The sequence below is a fragment of the Notolabrus celidotus genome, chromosome 23 (genome assembly GCF_009762535.1).
Source record: "Notolabrus celidotus isolate fNotCel1 chromosome 23, fNotCel1.pri, whole genome shotgun sequence".
Lineage (NCBI taxonomy): Eukaryota > Metazoa > Chordata > Actinopteri > Labriformes > Labridae > Notolabrus > Notolabrus celidotus.
The window spans coordinates 2,799,099-2,820,475 of record NC_048294.1 but is presented as its reverse complement, the minus strand read 5'-3'; the positions used below and the strand labels follow the sequence as shown (position 1 = coordinate 2,820,475).

Genomic DNA, 21,377 nt, shown 5'->3' with positions numbered 1-21,377 from the left:
ATTTTATTTTACTTTTTTTTTTAACAATTTCTTTTTAGATTTTTGAACTTTAAAATTAGTCAATTTGACCTGCAACATAACAGGAGGGTAACACACAGCAAATTGGGTTCATTTTAAAAGTTGAACTACTTCTACTCAACATTCAACTTATAAAAAGTTACTCACTGGACTGAAACATGTCTCGTGTCACTTTAACATGTTACCCAATCTAAATGAAGACAGAAGTGGATTAAATAAAACAAGAAATGAAATTAGAATCTTTTATAATGACCTTAAAATCCACTGACGGGAAGTCGGCGAACCCGAAATGAACCCGGACGATAGCTAACCTCTAAAAAGTGTCTGGACCCAAATAGCCTTTAAATATCGTCCCGGTCCAAACAGAGCTGCTCCTAAAAAGTGCTTGAGTCTAAATGGAGCTCGCAGCGCGGCTAAAAGCTGCTGTTTTTCTCCCCCTGTTTGTTTTGGAGTCTTCCGTCTTTATTTGCTTTATCAGCGCTCAGAGCAGCTCCCAGCAGGCCCCCTCTGACTTCAGCCTGCACTCGTTTATCGTCTCCCCGTATCTCACTCACTCGTTCTTCCTCCTCCGTAACATCTAGTTACCCTCCGCCTGACCTCCTTCGCTCCCTCCTTTCCCTTTCTCCTGGAGTCCTGTAATATTTCCACGATCATTCTTTTCGGAGTTTTCCTCTCTTCCCTCTCATTTACCTCCCCTCTCTCTCCCACTCTGCCTCTTAAAGCCTGTGTCTCTCACTCACCCTCTCTCCATCTGCGTAGTGTCTAATTGACAGCAGAGACCCCTGGTTGAACCACCAGCACTCTTCTCTCCGTTTTGTTGGGTTTTCTTTTTTTTTTTTTCTTTTCGCCGCCGCACTCATTCCATTTCAGCCCTGTCACTTTTTTTAAGGGGTCGCACAACTTTCTCTGTCACTGCTGGGGAGGAGAGGGAGGGAGGAGAGGGAGGGAGGTGAGAGACGGAGTAAGCCCGAGAAGAGGACAGATAAAGGAGAAAGTAAAAGACAAAGCTGAAGGAGGAGAACATTAGTTAGTTATGTAAGGGAGGTGGCGGGGAGTTCAGAGGAGCACGCCTGTGACATGAAGATGTAAAAGGTCATTTTGGAGCTGCTTTCCAGTAACTCTGGACAAATAGAAATGGGACATTTTTTTATAGGCTGTTATTACAGCCTGTGTGAGTGTAGATACAACCATATCACTCGTCTTGATTGGAGAGTATAGAGTTCATTTTCTCTTTTTCAAATCACAACTAAGAAATAACAAAGGTCACTTGGAAGGTCACATATAAAAGGTGTTAAGACAATGATCTAGGTTTATACAGTATTGGTATTTTGCTTTAACAAGAGTGATGGAATAACAGCTCACAGTGGGAGTTGGTTGAAACACCTGCATGGTGTGTGAAAGACGTTGGCAGATTTGGGTGTTACCCCCGTCGCTGAGGACTGATCTCAATCCGACTCTGTCAGGCCAATCACAAGTGCTTCTCGTATTCAGAGCTATGGACCAAGATGTGGTCTACCCCAGGATCTTCTACCAGTTGGACATTACTAGAAACTCTACAAAGGCAATGCCCATACTTTTGTTTTGCAAGGTAAAAAAGGGAGAGAGCCTCAGCTTCAGTAGAGCAGAAATGTGCTTCTATATTCTTGTTCAGGAGTCCCAAAGAATACATCCCTGAAAACTGCTGTGACGCCTCATTTTGACCACTGTTTCAAATCCAGCTGAGATCCAGCATACATCATCCTTTTACTCTTCAGAGGGAAACTTTACTCTTTTCAGTGTTTTCTCTTTGAATCTTTACTCTCAGATCTGTGTCCGGTCCGACTCCGATCCGTCACAGCACCAGATCTGATAGGTTTCTATTCTAGTCAATGTGTTAACTTCCACTGGATCCGCTCCGTTGCGTTCCGGCTCCGTCTCTGATCCAGCACAGGTCTGAGTCCTCCGGATCAGATACGCAAGACTTCTATTGTTTGCCGGATGCCGGAGCACGACGCATCAATCTCAACAGAGCAGATGGAGCGGGACAGGAAGTCAGGTTTCACCAAAACAAAATTAAAAACATCCGGTTAATTTTCAGAATAAAACACTCTGTGTTATCACCAGATCGTATTTCACTTAACTACAACAACAAACCAAAGTCATGATGAGTGGAGCCAGGCCTGGAGTCAACAGGTCAGAGGTTTTCAGAGGACCAGAAAGACAACATGGATGAGGAGAGGAGGAGGAGGAGAATCCTTGATTCAGTGATTACTGGGGGGAAAACCTCGGTCACATGACTCCAGCTGTTCAGTGGTCCCGTTCTGAAAACGCAACCTGTGGGTGTTGAAGGAAGAGAGCACGGACGTCCTAGGATGAAAATGCACAAAAGTAGATAGCGCCCCTACAGGCCTGGAGCACTTCCCTTAAAATGTCTGCATTTGCAGCTTTTCTGTTTTTCTGTGGGTTTTTTTCAATCAATCTTTATTTGTATAGCGCCGAATCACAACAAACGTTATCTCAAGATGCTTTTACAAACACAGGAGGTCTAGACCACTCTATGTCAAATTATGAACAGAGACCCAACGTCAAGACAGGGTAAGACTCAGTCTGACCCCACCTTAATCCACCATGAGCATTACACATCGCAGTATTTAGCTAGTTACAGCGGCGAGGAAAAACTTCCTTTTAACAGGCAGAAACCTCAGGCAGAACCAGACACATTTTTAAGTTGTATTTTTGGGGCATTTTTGCCTTAATTTGATAGGACAGCTGAAGAGAGACAGGAGAGAGGGGGAAGACATGCAGCAGAGAGTCGAGGCTGGGAGTCGAACTTGCGACCGCTGCGATGAGGACTTGTCAGAGGTCAACAGGTCAGAGGTTTTCAGAGGACCAGAAAGACAACATAGATGAGGAGAGGAGGAGGAGGATCCTTGATTCAGTGATTACCGAGGGGAAAACCTTGGTCACATGACTCCAGCTGTCTGGAGGTCCTGGAAACACAACCGGTTGGTAGGATCGGAGACAGACCGGACACGGATGTGGTGGATGTCCGATGTCAGTAGGCTCCACTCTGCTCTGAGCTCCCGTCCTGGATTACCAAGCCTCTCACCTTATTCCAAGAGTGCATTTAAGCTGTTCACAAAAGCGGATCTCTTTCTTGTGATCACTAGTTGAAGCTCAGGACCAAAGTTTTTGTTTGGGATGAAGTGTTCCTGCATGGTTGGGAGCTTTGCCTCCACTTAACCAAGGTCAGCATGACCTGAAACCTTGAGTATTAGAGGTGATTGTTTAAAAGTGTAGCCTTTTTCTAGTATTTCTCACACGGCCAAGCTTTGTTGGTGAAGGTTTTAAGAGTTTTGATCAAAGTCTGAAGCTCAGATCCGTTGGAGATCTCCATCTGAAGTGTGTTTAAGCAGACTCCCGTGCTGCCGTTCTGCAGCTAACCTCTAACCTCCCCATGTAGGGGGAACAAAACAAAGACTAACTCCCCTACAGGGAGAGATAAAGCACCACGATCTTATCTCTTTCTCTGCTGTGTTTTATTACCCCACACATGACGAGCGGCAAACCCACAGTGCATTAATAATAAAGCACAGTCTGTACATTGAAGGAGTATCACAGTGGAGGTTGTGCTGTATTGTGGTTGCTGGCAGCGGGGCGCTGTGGTCGCAGGGACGGGGCTGCAGGCGCATGTACAAAAGATGCAAGCTTTTGGTTTTAATTTAATTTTTGGCCCTCCACTAAGAAAGAAAAATTAGATCCCTGTTGAAAAGCGATAACATCCGAGCATATTCCATCTCGGTCAGTGTTCTAGATGGAGCGATACTGTCCAAGCTGCAGGGTACAAATTTACCCAGAGTATGAGAGGTGGTCCTACTTTTCTTTACAGCAAAACAAATGTGAGAAGAAAGAGAAGGAACTGAACAAAGAGTGTGTGAAGAAGTTTCCATTGGAGTGAAAGTGGGTGGACTCCCTCGCAGATATTGGGTCCAACAGTAGCTTGACAGCACTGCCCGATAACCTCTGTATCTGACCTTTGACCCCTGGCTTTCAGAGGTTAAGAGCTGACTTTAGGGTTAAGTGTAGAGTCCTTTTTTTTCCTGCTGGTTGTCAGTCACATCAGGACTTTAGTTTCACTGGGTTTTCTCACGTGAGATCGAGGTGATTTGGGAGAAAATGTCAGCCACTGCTTGTGCCGTGAGTCGACATAATCGTACCAATCACAAGTCCAGTTTTAATCAGGGAAAATGTCACACATGCTGCGCTTCCTGCCTCTGAAATCGTCTACATTTTCAAGCCATTGCACTCAAAATGTAGAGAAAGAGAGAAGAAGTATGAGAAAACTGCAATTTGACGTATCATATCAGTTCCTGGTTTCACGAACGGAATAGTATCAATATCAGCCCTGAAATCAAATATTGGTCAACCCCAAAAACTCTCCTATCAACCCTGAAATCTGGGAAACACTGGACTTAGTTGTGGACAAAGAGAAACTCAGACATAGATAACGTCAGGGCGGAGGGACGGAGGGGAGGCTAAAAGGTGAAAACCACTTCCCTTGCTTTTAGTGAATTCTTGGCGTGTTCGGAGGGCAGAGATGTCCGCTGGGAGTGGACAGGTGTCAAGAAGCTCCTTCCTCATTTCCTTTTGTTGTCTCTCTCTGACATTAAACACAGTCCAGACAGACGGCAGGGAAGCAGCTTGACTGTCAGGTGTCAGAGTGGTCGCTACGTGCAGGCGGTGACCTTTGAACTCGGATTGGAGAGGGATGTTTAGTGATGGGAGAGATGGCTGAAGATGACCAGGAGTAGGGCCCTATGAAATCCGTTTTTTTTTTCTCCCCAAATTCAGTTTTTTACCCTTAAGTGAATAAAATGTCCGTTAATGAAATGCAAAAAGTAAGTGCAGGTTGGCCTGGCTAGCATTAGCAGCACAGTGTTTCTCTCTGTTTTTCTCATGGCTTTTGGACGACACGTGGTCATCATACATATTTTTACATTTCCAGTCAACAGTATGTTGTCAGAATGTTTAAAAAAGCCTGTCACCTGACTCATAGAAGTCCTTTGGGGACTGTTCAGCTCTGTATTTTGGGGAAAGAGATGAGTCTCGTAGTTTGTTTTTTTGCAGACTTAGCCGGTGTTTCTGGCGGCCGCTTCGACATGTTGTTTATTTCTTGAGGGGGCGGGTGAGTGTTTGTGAGAAAGAGATGCATGGTTGCTGCCACAAATGAGCGGTTCCCAGAAACATTTCCCCAGACAAACGTTCCTTCTCCTCATGGTGACAGCATTTCAGTCACATTATGTCAATTTACGCCATATTGAGGGGGGGCAATTCCACGATTCAGTGAACGTTGAAATCATTGGGCCCTACAGGAGTCAAAGGAGGCACATTTTTCTTAGGTTTTCAGACTTCTTAAATGTTGTGTCTAGGGATGACCACAATTAATCGATTATCGATTATTTGATTGTTAAGAAATTACTCGAAACACACATTTTTGTTATCAATTCTCCGTCACGTGGAACAAACATCATGTGGTCTCATATTACACTCAACTATCAGGGAGGTGTTTTAAGTTTAAAGCATGTTTGGATGTGAATCAGCTGTTGAAGGTGTTGCGCACAGCGGAGACGCTCAGCTGGCGGCTGCGGCTGCGCGTCAGGTCTCCACGTGCGCTTTTTAAAAGAGGATCAATACAAAACTGCTGCCAACAACAACACGGACACGAAGGTTGACAGCTTTAAACAGGACATTTTAACCTTTGGATACGAAGGCAACAGACAGGTGGGAAATTCAGGTACGCTACGTTTACAGAGCAGCAACATCACATCCGTCTGAGCTTTTCTGCAGCTGGACTGATTATGACCCGGTTGCGCTTCCGGCTGACACCTGACCGAATACACATGTTTATTTATCTCAATAAGAACGAGTAGACAGAAAACTGGACACTGTGAGTCTGAAGTACTTTTCTGTTAGTATTATGAGCCTTCACTTTATAAGATTATGTCCGCGGGGAATATTTTAATGAGCCTGATCGTTGATATTCTTCGTGTCACACATGTTACCCGTATTCAATCCCGTCAGTTAGATGCATTTTGTTGCTGTAGAAAATACAATTTAGGGGGAAAACAACGTATTTGGCATTGTTTTTGACGTAAGAATAATAATGTTTTTTTTAAATCAATTAATCGATAATTGATCGTTAACATTTCCAAAAATCGATCACAGAAAATACTTAAAATGTACATCCCTAGCTGTGTCTATGAGGGTTACTTTCAAAGGCTTTGGGGTGGACTTTGGAGCTAAGTTGAAACCACAGACTGTATAATAGATGGACGTAGTATCAGTGACGTCACCCATCTGTTCCTGAAGCCCTGTTTTGAAGCCAATCATCAGCGGGTGCCATATTGGAAATGCTGAACTCAACCTAACTTCGTCCAAGCTAGTGTGAGGTAAAGAGGCGGGCCTTTAGCCTCCTCGCCAACAGCTACAGTGTTCCCGCCTGTCAATCAAGTCAGTTATGCCCTTATTTGGGCAAAACTCCTAATATCCTCTACAATAGCAAGTTATAAAAAATCTCACCTCCATAAAGTGGGTTTAAATCTGCTGTAAAGATCGTCTCTTTGAATGGGTGTGTATGTGGTTTCCTGCAGCCACCCTCTAGTGGACGCTCGATGAACTGCAGTTTTTAGCACTTCTGCATGGGCTTCATATTTTAAAACCAGAGGTTGCAGCTTGGTTGCAGCATTTTTTTTATCTGGACCTGAGCTGGTCCACATGAGCAGTGGAGCCAGACTAAGGAGCGATTCCTGCAGAGTGCATTAGATGAATGGACGGATGATTGATGGACGGACGGAGGTGGACTTTGGAAAGAGCAGACTGCAGAGATAGACAGGTGCCGACACGGCTGCTGTTCCCGATAAAAGTCAAACCCACTTTCTCTGCTTTTAGTGACCTTTGACCTCTCGCCTGTCAGAGATAGAGAGAGCTGTGAGAGGGCGAGATGATGATGATGATGATGATGATGGCCTGGAGGAGGAAGAGGAGTTTCAAAATCAAACCTCCCAGAAGTTTGAGACTCCTGAACGATGTTAATTCTTCTGCTTTCGGGATGAATTAATTTCAGTCCAGAGGGTTTCTCTCCGTCATTGCTGCAACATTACATAATCGCAACCCCCTGTGAGTGTGTGTGTTTGTATGTGTGTGTGTGTGTGTGTGTGAGAGTGAAAGTGTAAACATGATGAATTCTGGGTGACCCTGACGTTTGGCCATTAGTAACGGGAACACGGCGATTCCCCGACGGTCCCAAACAAATAAATCCTGCCTGCAGCCGGAATAACCATTAACAAGTCTGCTAAACACCGAGGGGGAGGAGGAGAGGGGAGGAAGAGGAGGAGGAGGAGGAGGAGGAGGAGGTGTGGATGCACAGTTAGGACTTAAGATGACTGGGATAGGAAGAGGAAGAGGAGGTATTAGAAATATGGAGATTTGAGGCGGAAGAAGTGAAGATCATGGGAAGAGGAGTCCAGGTCGATGGGGAAAGAAGGAGGGATAAAAATGGGAGTGACGTTGAGAGGATGAGGAGAGAGGAGGGGGAGAAGGGAGATAAATAAATAAGAGAGGAGACATAAAATGAAGGTGATGAAGGGTGACGAGGGAGGACGGGAGAGAGAGAAAGTTGGAGGGAAGGATGGAGAGGAAAAAAATAGGGATAAAGGAAAATGAAAGAAGAGAAAGAAGGTGAATAAATGATGGAGGAAGAGAGGAGAAAATGTCACAGTAAGGCAAGGACGGAGTGAAGTGAACAAGAGGGGAGGAAGGATGCAAGGAAAAGAAGGGGACGAAGAGGGGAAGAGAGGGAAAGGAATCGGAGATGGGGATGGAAGGAAAGAGGGTTGAAGGATGGAGGACGAAAGGAGTGGATGTTGAAGAATGAAGGAGATAAGTTAGGAAGAAGAGAACAAACACGGAGGATGAGGAGAGAACTGGAGGGAGGTGGAGGATGACACAGGAAGGAATAGAAGGAGAAGTTAGAGAAGTGCAACATAGGAAGAAAGGAGAGGAGGGGAAGAGAAGGAGTGAGGTTGACTGGAAATAGATGGAGGAAGAAACAAGGGAGGAAAGTGGGAAAAGGAGGGATGGATGTTCAGAGGAGTGAGAGAGAGACGTGGAGAGAAGAGGGGAAAGGGGGGAGAAAAGAGAGAAAGAAATAAGAGGGGGAGAGGAGATATGAAATGAAGGGTGACGAGAGGGGAAGGAGGAAGGAGGAGAGAAAGTTGGAGGAGGGAAGGTAAGAAGAGGTGGAAAGATGGAGAGGATAAAAGGAGGGATAGAAGAGAGATGAGAAGAATGGAAGAAGAGAAAGAGGGTGAAGAAGAGATAAAGATGGAGAAATATAGGAGAAAGGAAAGAAGGATTACAGGAAGGAAGGAAGGAAGTGAGCAAGTGTGGAGGAAGGATTGCAGGTAGAAAAGGGGGATGGAGGGGAAGGAATAGAGGAGTTCAATAAAGGGAGAGAAGAAGGGAAAGAGGGTGAAAAAGGATGGATGATGAAAGGAGAAGAAGAAGTAAGAAGAAGAGAACAAACAAGGATGAAGAGAAGGAGGCGGAGGAAGATGCAAGAAGTTAGAGAGAGGGATGACATGGAAGGAGAGGAGGAGTAAGTTTGACATGTAAAAGATGGAGGAAGGAGGGATGGATGTTTGGGAGAGAGGAGAGAGAGAGAACAGGGAGGTGGGAGAACGTGGAGGAAAAGGGAGATATAGAAGAGAGATAAGATTGGAAGAAGAGAAAGAAGGCGAAGAGGAGATAATGATGGAGAAATATAGGAGTTAGGAAAGGAGGGATTACATGAAGGAATGATTGAAGTGAACAAGTGTGGAGGAAGGATAGCAGGAAGAAAAAAGGGATGAAGACAAGAAGAGGGGAAGGAATAGATGAGTTTAATAAAGGGAGAGAAGAAGGGAAAGAGTGAAGAGGATGGAGGATGAAATGAGAAGAAGAAGTGAAAAGAAGAGAACAAACAAGGAGGAATAGAAGGAGGCAGATGAGGAGAAGAGAAGTGGAAGGAGGTGAAGGAAGCTGCAAGAAGGAAGAAAGAGGGATGACAAGGAGGGGGAAGTTAGGGGAGTGCAACAGGAATAAAGAATGGAGGCAAGTGGAGAAAGGAGGGATGGATGTTCAGGAGAGAGAGAGAGAGAGTACAGGGAGGTGGAAGAAAGTGGAAGAACAAATAATGGAGAGAGAGAGAGAGAGAGTGGAGCCCATTAGCGGAGGAGAAATGAGAGAAAACAAACAAGAGAAGTGAAGAGAACACGTCACTTTGTTTTTCTGCTCGTCCCCCGCCGAAGAATAAGAGGAAGCAATAATCAGTGTGTGTAAGTGTGTGTGTGTGTGTAAGTGTGTGTGTGTGTGTATGTGTTTGTGTGAGGAGACAGGAGCGATAGCGCGGGGGAGGTCATGGCGAGGTGAGAGAGGGGGAGCGAGACGGAGGGAGAAGTTCAGCGAGAGGTGAAGAGAGAGACCTGCCGTTTTCTCCCTGTGTGTGTGTTTAGGGTGAATCGGGGGTCGTGTGTGTGTGTGTGTGTGTGTGTGTGTGTGTGTGTGTGTGTGTGTGTGTGTGTGTGTGTGTGTGTGTGTGTGTGTGTGTGTGTGTGTGCCAGAAGGACCTGCTGGCTCGTGTGTGGCTCGTTTTTTGGAAGAGCCACACTCTCCTCTTCTTCTTCTTCTTTTCCATTTTCATCAGTCTTATCTGTCCCTCCTCCTTTCCTCCTCCTCCTCCTCCCCCTCTTCTCGTTTCACTTCTCCTACTGCTTTTGCCCTCCCTCACCCCTCCTCCCCTCCTCCATCCCTCCCTCCCTCTTTCCAAACTTACCTACTGACCTCAAGTTCACCCAAAACTCCCTGAGCCCTTCTCCTCTGTCCTTGTCTCCTCTTTTCTCTCCTTCTCTTGTCCCTTCTCTCCTTCCTCGTTCTTCTTTTCATCCTCATCTGCTTCTACCTTTCTTTCTCTCTTTCTGTCTCTCCTTACATCCCTCCTTTCCTTTTTCCTTACCTTTTATCCACTTCTTCTTCTTTACTCCTTGCCATCTTTTTCATCATCCCTCTCTCTTCTCTTTTACTCTCCAGCTTTTCGTGTCCTCTCCTCATCTCGTCTCCTTTCTTCCTTCATCTTTTCCTCTCTCCACCATTTTTCTTTTCTTCTCCACATCCACTATTTTCACTATTTTATCACTCCTCTCTTTTCCTCTTTATTCTCTCCTTCATTTTAACACCTCCTCTTCTTGTTCCCTTTTTCCCTCTTTCGCTTCCTTTGCCCTTCACCCTTTTCCTTGTTGTTTGCATCCTCCTCTTGCCTCCTCTCCTTTACTCAGTTTGGTTTCCCTTTTTCATCACCATCTTTGTGCCTTTCTTCTTCCTCTTCCTCTCCTCTCTCCTTCCATTCTCCTCGTTTTTACCACTTCTTCTTCTTCCTCTTGTTTCTCCTTCATCTTCTTATCCTCTTTTCTTTCCTCTTCTATGCTCTCTCACTCCTCTTCTTCATCTTCAGTTGTTGTCATCCTTAACTTTCCACCTCCCCTCTTTTTTTTACCTCCTCCTCGCTCCACCTTTCTTTACATTTCTCCACTTCTTCCTCTTTACTCCTTGTCATCTTTTTCATCTTCCCTCTTTCTTCTCTTTTACTGTCCAGCTTTCTTTTCTTTCTCTCCTCCCTTCTTGTTTCCTCTCCTCATCATGTCTCCTTTCTTCCTTCGTCTTTGAATCTGCCTCTCTCCATCATCTCTCCATCCTATCTTTCTTCCCCCTTCTCACTTGTTTTCTTTTCTTATTTTCTCCTCTTTGTTCTCTCCTTCATTTTTACTCCTCCTCTTTTCCCCCTTTTCACCTCCTTCGATTCTTTCCTTATTTCCTCCTTTACCCTTTTCCTTGTCATTTGTGCCTTTCTTCTTCTTCTTCTTCTTCTTCTTCTTCTTCTTCTTCTTCTTCTTCTTCCTCTCCTTCCATTCTCCTCCCTATTCTCCTCGTTTCTACCTCTTCTTTGTCTTCTTCTTGTTTTCTCCCTCACCTTCTTATCCTCCGTTCTTTCCTCTTCTATGCCCTCTCACTTCTTCTTCATCTTCCATTATTGTCATCCTTAACTTTCCACCTCCCCTCTTTTTAGTTTCCTCCTCACTCCACCTTTATCAGTCTTCATCCCCTCTCTCCTTCCATTCTCTTTCTTTCCCACGTGCTCCTCTTTTACTCATCTCCTTTCCTTACTTCCTCTCTCCTCTACCCTCACTCCTTCACATCCTTAGCTCCCATCAGTCCCAAACTATGACTTTTCCTGTTTCTTCCTTTTTCTTTTCTTGTCCCTTTTTCCTCTCATCCCCCTCTCTTTCAATCCCTTGTCTCCTCTCTCCTTCTTTTTTTCCACTTGTTTTTCTTCTTGTCTGTTTTCAGAGAGATGAACGATAACAGACGGAGAGAGAGAGAGACAGTCCCGTGTTTCTAGAGACAACGATCTGCAGATAACATGGAAGTCTTGGTGCGTGCGTGCGTGCGTGCGTGCGTGCGTGCGTGCGTGCGTGCGTGCGTGCGTGCGTGCGTGCGTGCGTGCGTGCGTGCGTGCGTGCGTGCGTGCGAGCGTGCGTGCGAGCGTGCGTGCGTGCACAGATTCTCAGAGCTACTGTGCTGCTACTGTATCTGACTTTATCTGACGTGGCCTCACACACACACACACACACAGATTTGTTCATGTAACCTCACAGCCGGATGATATTTAAACTTTGTGTAACTGTCTTTATTTGTACCTGTTTATGTGCACATGCTGCCTGTTTTCATGCAGCCGGTGTTTGTGTGTGTGCACTTGTGTGTGTGTGTGTGTGTGTGTGTGTGTGTGTGTGTGCGCACTTGTTTATTTGGGAAGATTAGCAGGTCAAACTTCGGCCGTGCGAGGGTGAACTCGGGGACAAAGGAGGGAGAGAGAGAGAGAGAGGAAGAGGTGAATACAGAAGTGAAAGGAGCAGAGGGAGGAAGGGAAGTGTGGGAAGAAGGAGGGAGGGAGGAAAAGATCAGGAAGTCCAAATCAGCCGTTCGTCTTTTAGTCGGCCTCCGAAGCCAGACTGAGAGGAAGTTTTAATAACTCAACAGAACCATGAAAATATTCAGGACACTTCCTGTTTTCACGAGCCGCTCTGATGAGGTGAAGTCGGGTAAGAGCCGTGACCTCTTCACCCTGCGGACGCTTTCATGCAGAGTGTTTAATTCTTCACTTTAAGTCCACGCCTGATGTAAATATTAACAAATAGCCGACAGACTCTCTCCAAACAGAGCAGGTCTAGACTGTACTCTATGTTCTATTATTAACAAAGACCCAACATCAAGACTGGATCAGATCCAGTCCCATCTTACAGACAGGACTCAGTCTGACCTCATCTTAATCCACCATGAGCAGAGCACTTTGCAGCATTTAGCAAGTTACAGTGGCAAGGACAAACTTCCTTTAACAGGCAGAAACCTCCAGCAGGACCAGACTCATGTTAGACACACATCTGCTGAGACCGTGATGGAGAGAGGGATAGAGGGAGGTGAAGAGAGAGAGAGAGAGAGAGATGATAGTGGGGAGAAGGATAGTAGTACTTGTAGCAGCTAGAGTCTGGCACGTCCACAACAGCAGAGATCCAGAGGAACCTACGAGACAAGGGAGCTCAGGGACTCCAGAAAGGTCTAAGACAAGAGAAAAGAGAGGGAGACCAGAAGAAAGAAAAAAAGGAGAATAAATGGTGAAGGAAAGGATAGAAGGAAAGGAGGGGATAAGAAAAGGAGACAAAGGATGAAGGAACATGGAAAGAACAAAGAGAGAAAGAAAGTAAGAAAGAAAGAAAGAAGGAAGAAAGGAATAAAAGAGAGAATGAAAGAAGGACAGAATGAAAGGAAAAAGGAATAAAAGAAAGAAAGAAAGAATGAAAGGAAAGAAAGAACGATAGCAGAAAGCAATGAAAAGAAAAATGAATAAAAGAGAGAAAGGAGAAAGAAGAAAGGAATAAAAGCAAGAAAGTAACAAGGAAAAAAAAGGAAGAAGAGATAGAAGTAAAGAAAGAAAGAAAGAAAGAAAGAAAGAATAACAGACCCCAAAAAAGGAATCTACAGCAGAGATCCAGAGGAACCTACGAGACAAGGGAGCTCAGGGACTCCAGAAAGGTCTATGGTTAGTAACTTTAATGGGACAGGAAGAGTTAAAGTAAGAGACAGGCAGAGAGAGGAGAGAGAGGGAAAGACAGGATCCTAGTGTGTCAGTCTAAGCCTATAGCAGCATAACTAAGACCTGGTCCAAGCCTGATCCAGCTCTAACTATAAGCTTTATCAAAAAGGAAAGTTTGAAGCCTACTCTTAAAAGTAGAGAGGGTGTCTGCCTCCCGGACCCTGACTGGTAGATGATTCTAAAGGAGAGGGGCCTGATAACTGAAGGCTCTACCTCCCATACTACTTTTAGAGTTATCAAGCAGTCGTTATTAGTGTCACAGAAGGTGCAACACCTTGAACTGTAAATCAAACGTTCGGGACGTGAAAGTCTTTCTTCAGATTCTTCAGGAGTCAGAAACATTCACAGAATCCTGCGTCCTGATTCGTCGACCTTGGTCTCAGTCTGTTTTCTGTTGGAGAACCAAAAGGCCTGAAGGTTCCAGAAGTCTGGAAGTCTGAAGCACAAAAATGTCAGCGTCATGCCGTCCGTGGAGCGTTTGCGCGATCCAGGACGGACATGACTCGAGGCTACGATTCTTCAAAAACAGAGAGATGAAGAAGTCCTGAGTCCCAACAGACCTTCATCCCTTAACTCTTAAAGTGTGTCACCAACGTCTCCAAACACTCGTCCATCCTTTCCCCTTACCTCTCTTATCTTTCCATCCTCATCTGCCCTTCCCTTACCCCTCCCTCCTCTCTCTCTCTCTCTCTCTCTCTCTCTCTCTCTCTCTCTCTTTCCCTCCGTCCTCTCTCCATCTGTGTCTCCTTCCATCTTTACTCTCTCATTTTCTCCCCCACATGTGGTTTTGCTCTCCGCCCCCCTCCCTCCCTCTCCTCCTCTTCTCTCATCCCTCGCTCACATATGGTTTCTCTCTCTGGATCTGTGTGTGTTTGGTGTTACCCAGAGTTCACTGGGGCTCCCTGCTCATATATGTGTGTGTGTTACAGACGGAGATAGAGAGACGGCGTGTGTGTGTGTGTGTGTAGGTCTGCTGGCTTACAGGTCTGCCTGCCTGGGCCCGTGTGTGTGTGTGTGTGTGTGTGTGTGTGTGTGTGTGTGTGTGTGTGTGCAGGAGTGTGAGTGTGTGTTGGGTAGAGTTCAGCAGGTTATGCAACACTTTAAAATGTGGGTCATTTAAAGGAAGACCTCGGCCCCCTTCTCCTTCAAACCTCCGTCCCCTCGTCTCCTCCTTCCTTCCTTGATCCCTGCACCCTACTGTTCCTCTCCGTCGCCGCATGTTTCGTGTTTGTTTACTTGAATTCGTCCACTTGAAAGAATCCCAGAAGTTGAGCAATCCAGCAGATTTTTTTGAAGATCAGTCGGGCAGTCATCTGTAAAGTTTTATGGTCACTTTAACAAAAACATCCGGATTTCGTTGCAAGTTTCCACAAAAAGCTGTCTCAGAGCTCTTTGGAATTCCTCTGCAGAGCTCAGGCTGTGAGAGTTTGAGTCATTTTATCTCTGAGACAGCCTTCGTAAGAGAAATCTAGGACTGTACGATGCTGGGGCCAAATTTCCAGTAATTCTAGGGGCGTGCAGATCCAGTTTTGCAGATATTTGGGGGGCTGTCCCTTTAATTTCAAACATTATAACAATAATAAGCTGCAGGAAGAGAATTCCTGAGAGTTGTTGGTTTGGGGGGAGGGAGAGCTGACACGTGCCTGAGGGCCGGAGCTTCCAGGGTGTAGGGATGGAGGGGGTCTTGCAAGCACTGGGGGGCAAAACCATGTAGAAATACGGAGGTGAGGAGGATATGGTGTTCAATGTGAATCTGGATTGGGAGCCAGTGAAGGTGGATGAGGGTGGACGGCTCTGGGTTCCTGCCACAGGGTCTTGGAAAAAGTGGATTTAGTGAATGATGTCATGCATGACGGAAAGGAGGGGATGGAGCAACGATGGCAACAAGGTTTGCAGAGGATAGGCGGACAAATATGATTCATATTTAGGAGTTCAAATCAAGAGGTGTCGTCTTTTTAAGCTTCGATAAACATTCTACCAATCGAGGATAAGGTCATTAAACTCCAGGGTCTGGTTCTTCAAAAGGTTTCATTATCACTATCAACAAAGACCCAACATCAAGACAGGATCAGATCCAGTCCCATCTTCCAGACAGGACTCAGTCTGATCTTATCTTAATCCACCATGAGCAGAGCACTTTGCAGCATTTAGCAAGTTACAGTGGCAAGGACAAACTTCCTTTAACAGGCAGAAACCTCCAGCAGGACCAGACTCATGTTAGACACACATCTGCTGAGACCGTGTTGGAGAGAGGGATAGAGGGAGATGAAGAGAGAGAGAGATGATGGTGGTGAGACGGATAGTAGTAGTTGTAGCAGCTGGAGTCAAGAGGAACCTACGAGACAAGGGAGCTCAGGGACTCCAGAAAGGTCTATGGTTAGTAACTTTAATGGGACAGGAAGAGTTAAAGGAAGAGACAGGCAGACAGAGGGGATCCCAGTGTCAGTTCAATTGCTCACCCCATGTTCACAGTCCACACTTCCACTCTTGGCTTCAACCCTTTGCTCTCTGTCTTCCCCCTCTCTCTACTCCCCACATATCCCGTCTGTCTTCAGCTGTCCAGACCCCAAATCTGGATCAACCGTGTTTTAATCTAGCCTATGTACCCTGAGTTGATAAGTCTTCCTCTCTGTCTTTCCTCATCTAGTTACTGGACCTGTTCACACAGTGGGATTGGTCGACCTACCTGGCTGACTACGGCAAACCCACCTGCAAGTACCTGCGAGTGAACCCCCACACTGCACTGGCCCTGCTGGAGAAGTGAGCAGCTCTTTATTCCTCAACATTACTTCAGTTTATCATCCTGTTTCTCTCTTCCTTTGCTTTTGGATTCATCATGTCTTTCTTTTAATCATCAAAGTTGTCAGGAATCGGTTCGTTGGCGTCTTGACCGACATTTTCTGGAAGATGTTGAGCATTTTCTGATTTCAGTTTCAGTTTTCCTGCTTTTATCTGTTTTAAAGAAGCTCCAAATAACTTTTGGCAACTCCATTTATCTTTACCTCCACCTCACCTGCTCCCGTCTGTCTCCCGTGCGTCCTCTCTGTCATGTGTTGGCAGGTTATTTAAGCCGTGAGTATCGTCATTGTGTTGTGTGGAGTGACGTTAGCATGTGTACCACTAACTACAGGCTTAAAACACCGCACACAGAGTGGACATAGAAGTCGTTTGATTGCACCCATTGTCCCGTACAATCCGGTTCACCTTCCTTAATCCGGATCAGCATTTTGTCTCCAGACCTCCAGAGGGCCCAGGCCTGGTGGTCCCTCTAAGCCCAGGAGGAAGCACCCTGCTGGGGCTTGTTTGGTCTGTTGGTCCCCCTGAACTTTCCTGGAGGTCCATAACTGTCCACTGTTCTGCAACCAAACACACACCGTCTCATGTGACAGAAAACACACACACACACACACACACACACACACACACCAAACTCATGAGCCGAAGCTATCTTTTTCTTCTTTGGCAGGTGACTGTAGCGGCGGTACGTGTGTGTGTGCGGACTGAGCATGCTCAGATTGTTGTGCACTTGTGTGTGTTTTCCTGAATGCATTGGATGAACTTTGCAGTGCAGATCTGTTGACTTCACAAACTCTGACTCCATCCCTTCTTCTTCTTCCTCACGTCCAGGATGAAGGAGACGAGCAGGAAGAACAACATGTTCGCCCAGTTCAGGAAGACGGACCGAGACCGACAGAAACTCATCGACACCATCATCAAGCAGCTACGCAACCTCATCGCACAGCACCACAGCTAGAGCGAGCCTCCTTCCTCCTTCCTCCAACCAGTCTGATGCACAACGTACTTCACTTATCTCTTTAACCTCACAACCTTTGCTTGATCTATGCACCTTAACTCCACTGGTCTTCCCCGAACCACATCCAGCACCTGTAGGTCATCTCTTACTCCCTGAATAACCACAGTTAGTTAATTTACGCTGCTTTTCCCAAATAACTGCTCGAACTCCTTCACATGTTTTGACGACTACACTATTAGATATCAGGCCTCACCTTGGTGATACACAGAAGATGTCCCCGTTTGGATCTTGTCTGCGTTACTGCTCTGAAACGTTTGTTCAAGATGCAATACGTTCCTAATTTTGGCACGGACTGCTCTTCAGATCTTCCCCTTCAAAATAAAAGACTTCTTCCTGGTATTATTACTCTTACCTTTACAACAACCATTTTTTTTGAAGAATTAAAACATAAAATAATTTACACTTTACAATTACAATGTATTCTACTAAATCTCAGACTTTATTCAGAGAATTTTGTGACTTAATTTTCATAAATCTAAAATTTTCTTTTCTAGTAAAATCTCGTATATTTACTAGAATAAAATCTCATAGAATTTTGATTTTATTCTTGTAAATTTGTGACTTTATTACTTAAAATTCTGTATTAAATCCCACAAATGTACGAATTTATTCTCTTAATTTAATGACTTTATTATCAGATATTTAAGACTTAATTTCTATAAAATAAGACTTCAGATCTTCCCCTTCAAAATAAAAGACTTTATCGCGGCAGTATTACTCTTACCTTTACAACGATTTTTCTGTTTTGAAGAATTAAAACATCAAATTATTTACACTTTTAAAATGACAATGTATTCTAGTAAATTTAAGACTTTATTTACAGAATTTTTTGACTTAATTTTCATAAATCTAAATTTTTCTTTTCTAGTAAAATCTCGTAAATTTACATGAATAAAATCTCATAAAAATCTGATTTTATTCACGTAAATTTGTGACTTTATAACTTAAAATTGCTAATTAAATCCCACAAATGTACAAATTTATTCTCTTAATTTTATGACTTAATTTCTATAAAATAAAACTTCAGATCTTCCCCTTCAAAATAAAATACTTTATCCTGGTAGTATTACTCTTACCTTAACAACAATTTATTTTTTTAGAAGAATTAAACCATCAAATTATTTACACTTTTAAAATTACAATATATTCCACTAAATTTAAGACTTTATTCATAGAATTTTTTTTTTTACTTAGTTTTCATAAATCAAAAATTTTGTTTTCCAGTAAAATCTCGTAATTATACTAGAATAAAATCTCGTAAAAATCTGATTTTGTTCACGTAAATTTACAAGATTTTATTACTTAAAATAACGAATTAAATCCCACAAATATGCAAATTTATTCTCTTAACTTTATGACTTTATTATCAGAAATTTACAACTTAATTTCTATGAAATAAAACTTGAGATCTTCCCCTTCAAAATAAAATACTTTATCCCGGTAGTATTACTCTTACCTTAACAACAATTTATTTTTTTGAAGAATTAAACCATCAAATTATTTACACTTTTAAAATTACAATGTATTCTAGTAAATTTAAGTCTTTATTCACAGATTTTTTTGACTTAATTTCCATAAATCTAAATTTTCTTTTCTAGTAAAATCTCATAAATTTACTAGAATAAAGTCTCATAAAAATCAGATTTTATTCACGTAAATTTATAACCTTATTACTTAAAATTCTGAATTAAATCCCACAAATATACAAATTTGTTCTCCTAATTTTATGACTTTGTTATCAGAAACTTACGACTTAATTTCTATAAAATAAAACTTAAGTAAATCTCGTAAATTTCCTACTTTATTCTTGTAAACTGCGACTTTTTTGTTCAACCCTTGCAACTTTATATTCATTACCAACTTATAATCATTTATTTTTATTGCCAATTTTTGTGTATTTTGCCCTTATGCTCACCGCCATGTTGCTTAATTGCCAAACTTGTGCTACATGTCAAGAGAAACTAAGGGGGCGGAGCTTCAACATGCTCAGATGTGACAGGAGTTTTTTTCTGATTGAGAAGCATCGTCCCTTTTTTTTTGGAACACTATATTTTTGTTCCTGTCCTCTTCAGTGTCTTCCATACTCCCCTCCTCACTGCTGCACAATAACAGAGCGTATTGAATGTACATCACACAGGGCCGTAGTGTTTGGAAACTTCAGCTTGCAAAGCACTGAAATCAGGATCAGGTATGGTTAGAAAATTTGACTACATTATAACTTGTTGTCTGATAAAGGGGGATACTCATCCAACATGGCAACCCTTTGCCCTCTTAATAAACAACCTGTTAACACTTGAATGGGCCTCGCTATTTAACTCTGCAACTTAACCCCACCCTCTTACATACACCGTGTTGGACCTTTTTTTAAAAAGGGGGATGTTGTCCAAACATGGCAACCCAATCCTCCTTTTCCATTAAATCATTACAGAACGGAGGGATGACGTTGCCTGAGCGTTTTCTACTCTTCATGCTTAAATAACTGGGTCTTAAAGGGGGGGTTAGCGCCCCCGATCTGGCAACCGAGAAGTGTTATTTGCTCGGTTGTCTGCAGAGGAACTTTGTTTGTATTGAAATTGTCGTACTAATGAAAGCACACACACTTTTACGTCTTCCTTAAAGTACCAGCTGTGTGTGTGTGTGTGTGTGTGTGTGTGTGTGTGTGTTAGTTTAGTTAAAGCACAGCACGTAATTAATTACACTTACACTAGATTCTTTTTGACTAACATGGGTCTCTTTGTTTTCCTGCTTCTTCTTGAACTTGGGTGCAATAACAATGGAAACTGCAGCATTTTGTGTGTGTGTGTGTGTGCGCATGTGTGTGTGTGTGTGTGTGTTATCCATGGCGCTTTACAAAGGGATTAAAAACCTACAGTGTGTGTGTTTGTGAATGTGTGTGCATGAGGAGGTTATTCAAGCCTTCCTCTTCTGTCCAGTTGCCATGTTTGATTTATTGAGCGATATATTTCTGAGATTCTGTTCATGTGTGCACGTTAGCACTGTGAAATCAAGTGTGTGTGTTTATGCTGGTGTATGTGTATGTGTGTGTGTGTGTGTGTGTGTGGGTATATTTCCATCCCTCCTTAGCTGTGTATTATTTAGAGGTGTTTGTAAGGGAACCGGGGCCGTCGTTATTGAATGTGCCTTTGCTGTATTATGTGTTTTTTTCCTGCCAATAAAGCGACAAATCTGCTGAGTTTGGAGTCTGGACACTGTTTACTGAACATTAATGTTAAATTTAGTCTTCTAGAGTGAAAACAAAACATTTAAAGTCCATTTTTTTAGAGGGTTTTTTCATCAATTTACTCCTATATTTCAATATCCGGTTATGGCCAAGTAATAGCTTGTCATTTCTGCATTTTTGTATAGCCTAGAACGTCATCATAATTCATGTTGAGCCTCTCTCGTTGTATTTCTTCCCCCTGAGTTCAAAGTGTTACTGAGTCAGTGTCCAGAGTCCTCTCCCTGCAGATGTCGTCGCTGGTATGTTTTGTATTTTGTAAGCAGAGATCTTTACTGAGACAGAAGCACTGTTCACGCTGTTGTATTAAACCACTAATGGATAAATCTAAAGTTAAAATACTAATAAAGTTGCAACAAATGCAAACAGACAAACATGGAATAAACAGAGAACTGCTGAGAACATGTTGTGTGGTCTGTCATTTCGAAGTTGTGTAGAACCAAGTCTCCAATCCGTCACTGCACCGGATCTGATTCTATTCTAGTCAATGTGTTAACTTCCACTGGATCCACTCCGTCGGAGTCCGGCAGGTCGGAGTCCTCCAGATCAGATACACAAGACTTCTATGTTTGCCGGATGCCGGAGCACGACGCATCAATCTCAACAGAGCAGATGGAGCGGGACAGGAAGTCAGGTTTCACCAAAACAAAATGAAAACATCCGGTTAATTTTCAGAATAAAACACTCTGTGTTATCACCAGATCGTATTTCACTTAACTACAACAACAAACCAAAGTCATGATGAGCGGAGCCAGGCCTGGAGTCAACAGGTCAGAGGTTTTCAGAGGACCAGAAAGACAACATGGATGAGGAGAGGAGGAGGAGGAGAATCCTTGATTCAGTGATTACAGCAGGAAAACCTCGGTCACATGACTCCAGCTGTCCGGCGGTCCCGTTCTGAAAACGCAACCTGTGGGTGTTGAGGGAAGAGAGAGCACGAACCTCCTAGGATGCAAATGCACAATAGCAGATAGCGCCCCTACAGGCCTGGAGCACTTCCCTTAAAATGTCTGCGTTTGCAGCTTTTCTGCGTTTTTTTTTAAGTTGCATTTTTGGGGCATTTTTGTCTTAATTTGATAGGACAGCTG

At 43.7% G+C, this 21,377-nt stretch overlaps 1 protein-coding gene across 1 annotated transcript in view; it reads left to right on the top strand.

Moving 5' to 3' along the window:
- Positions 1-20,693, top strand: part of exoc6b (exocyst complex component 6B) — a 134,445-nt gene extending 113,752 nt beyond the window's left edge. Inside the window, exons 21-22 of the mRNA XM_034676475.1 lie at positions 15,885-15,997; positions 16,865-20,693. Of these exons, the coding sequence (XP_034532366.1) occupies positions 15,885-15,997; positions 16,865-16,991 (240 nt within the window). The 3' untranslated portion in view covers positions 16,992-20,693. The remainder of the gene's footprint in view (positions 1-15,884; positions 15,998-16,864) is intronic.
- The last annotated feature ends 684 nt before the right edge of the window (positions 20,694-21,377 follow it).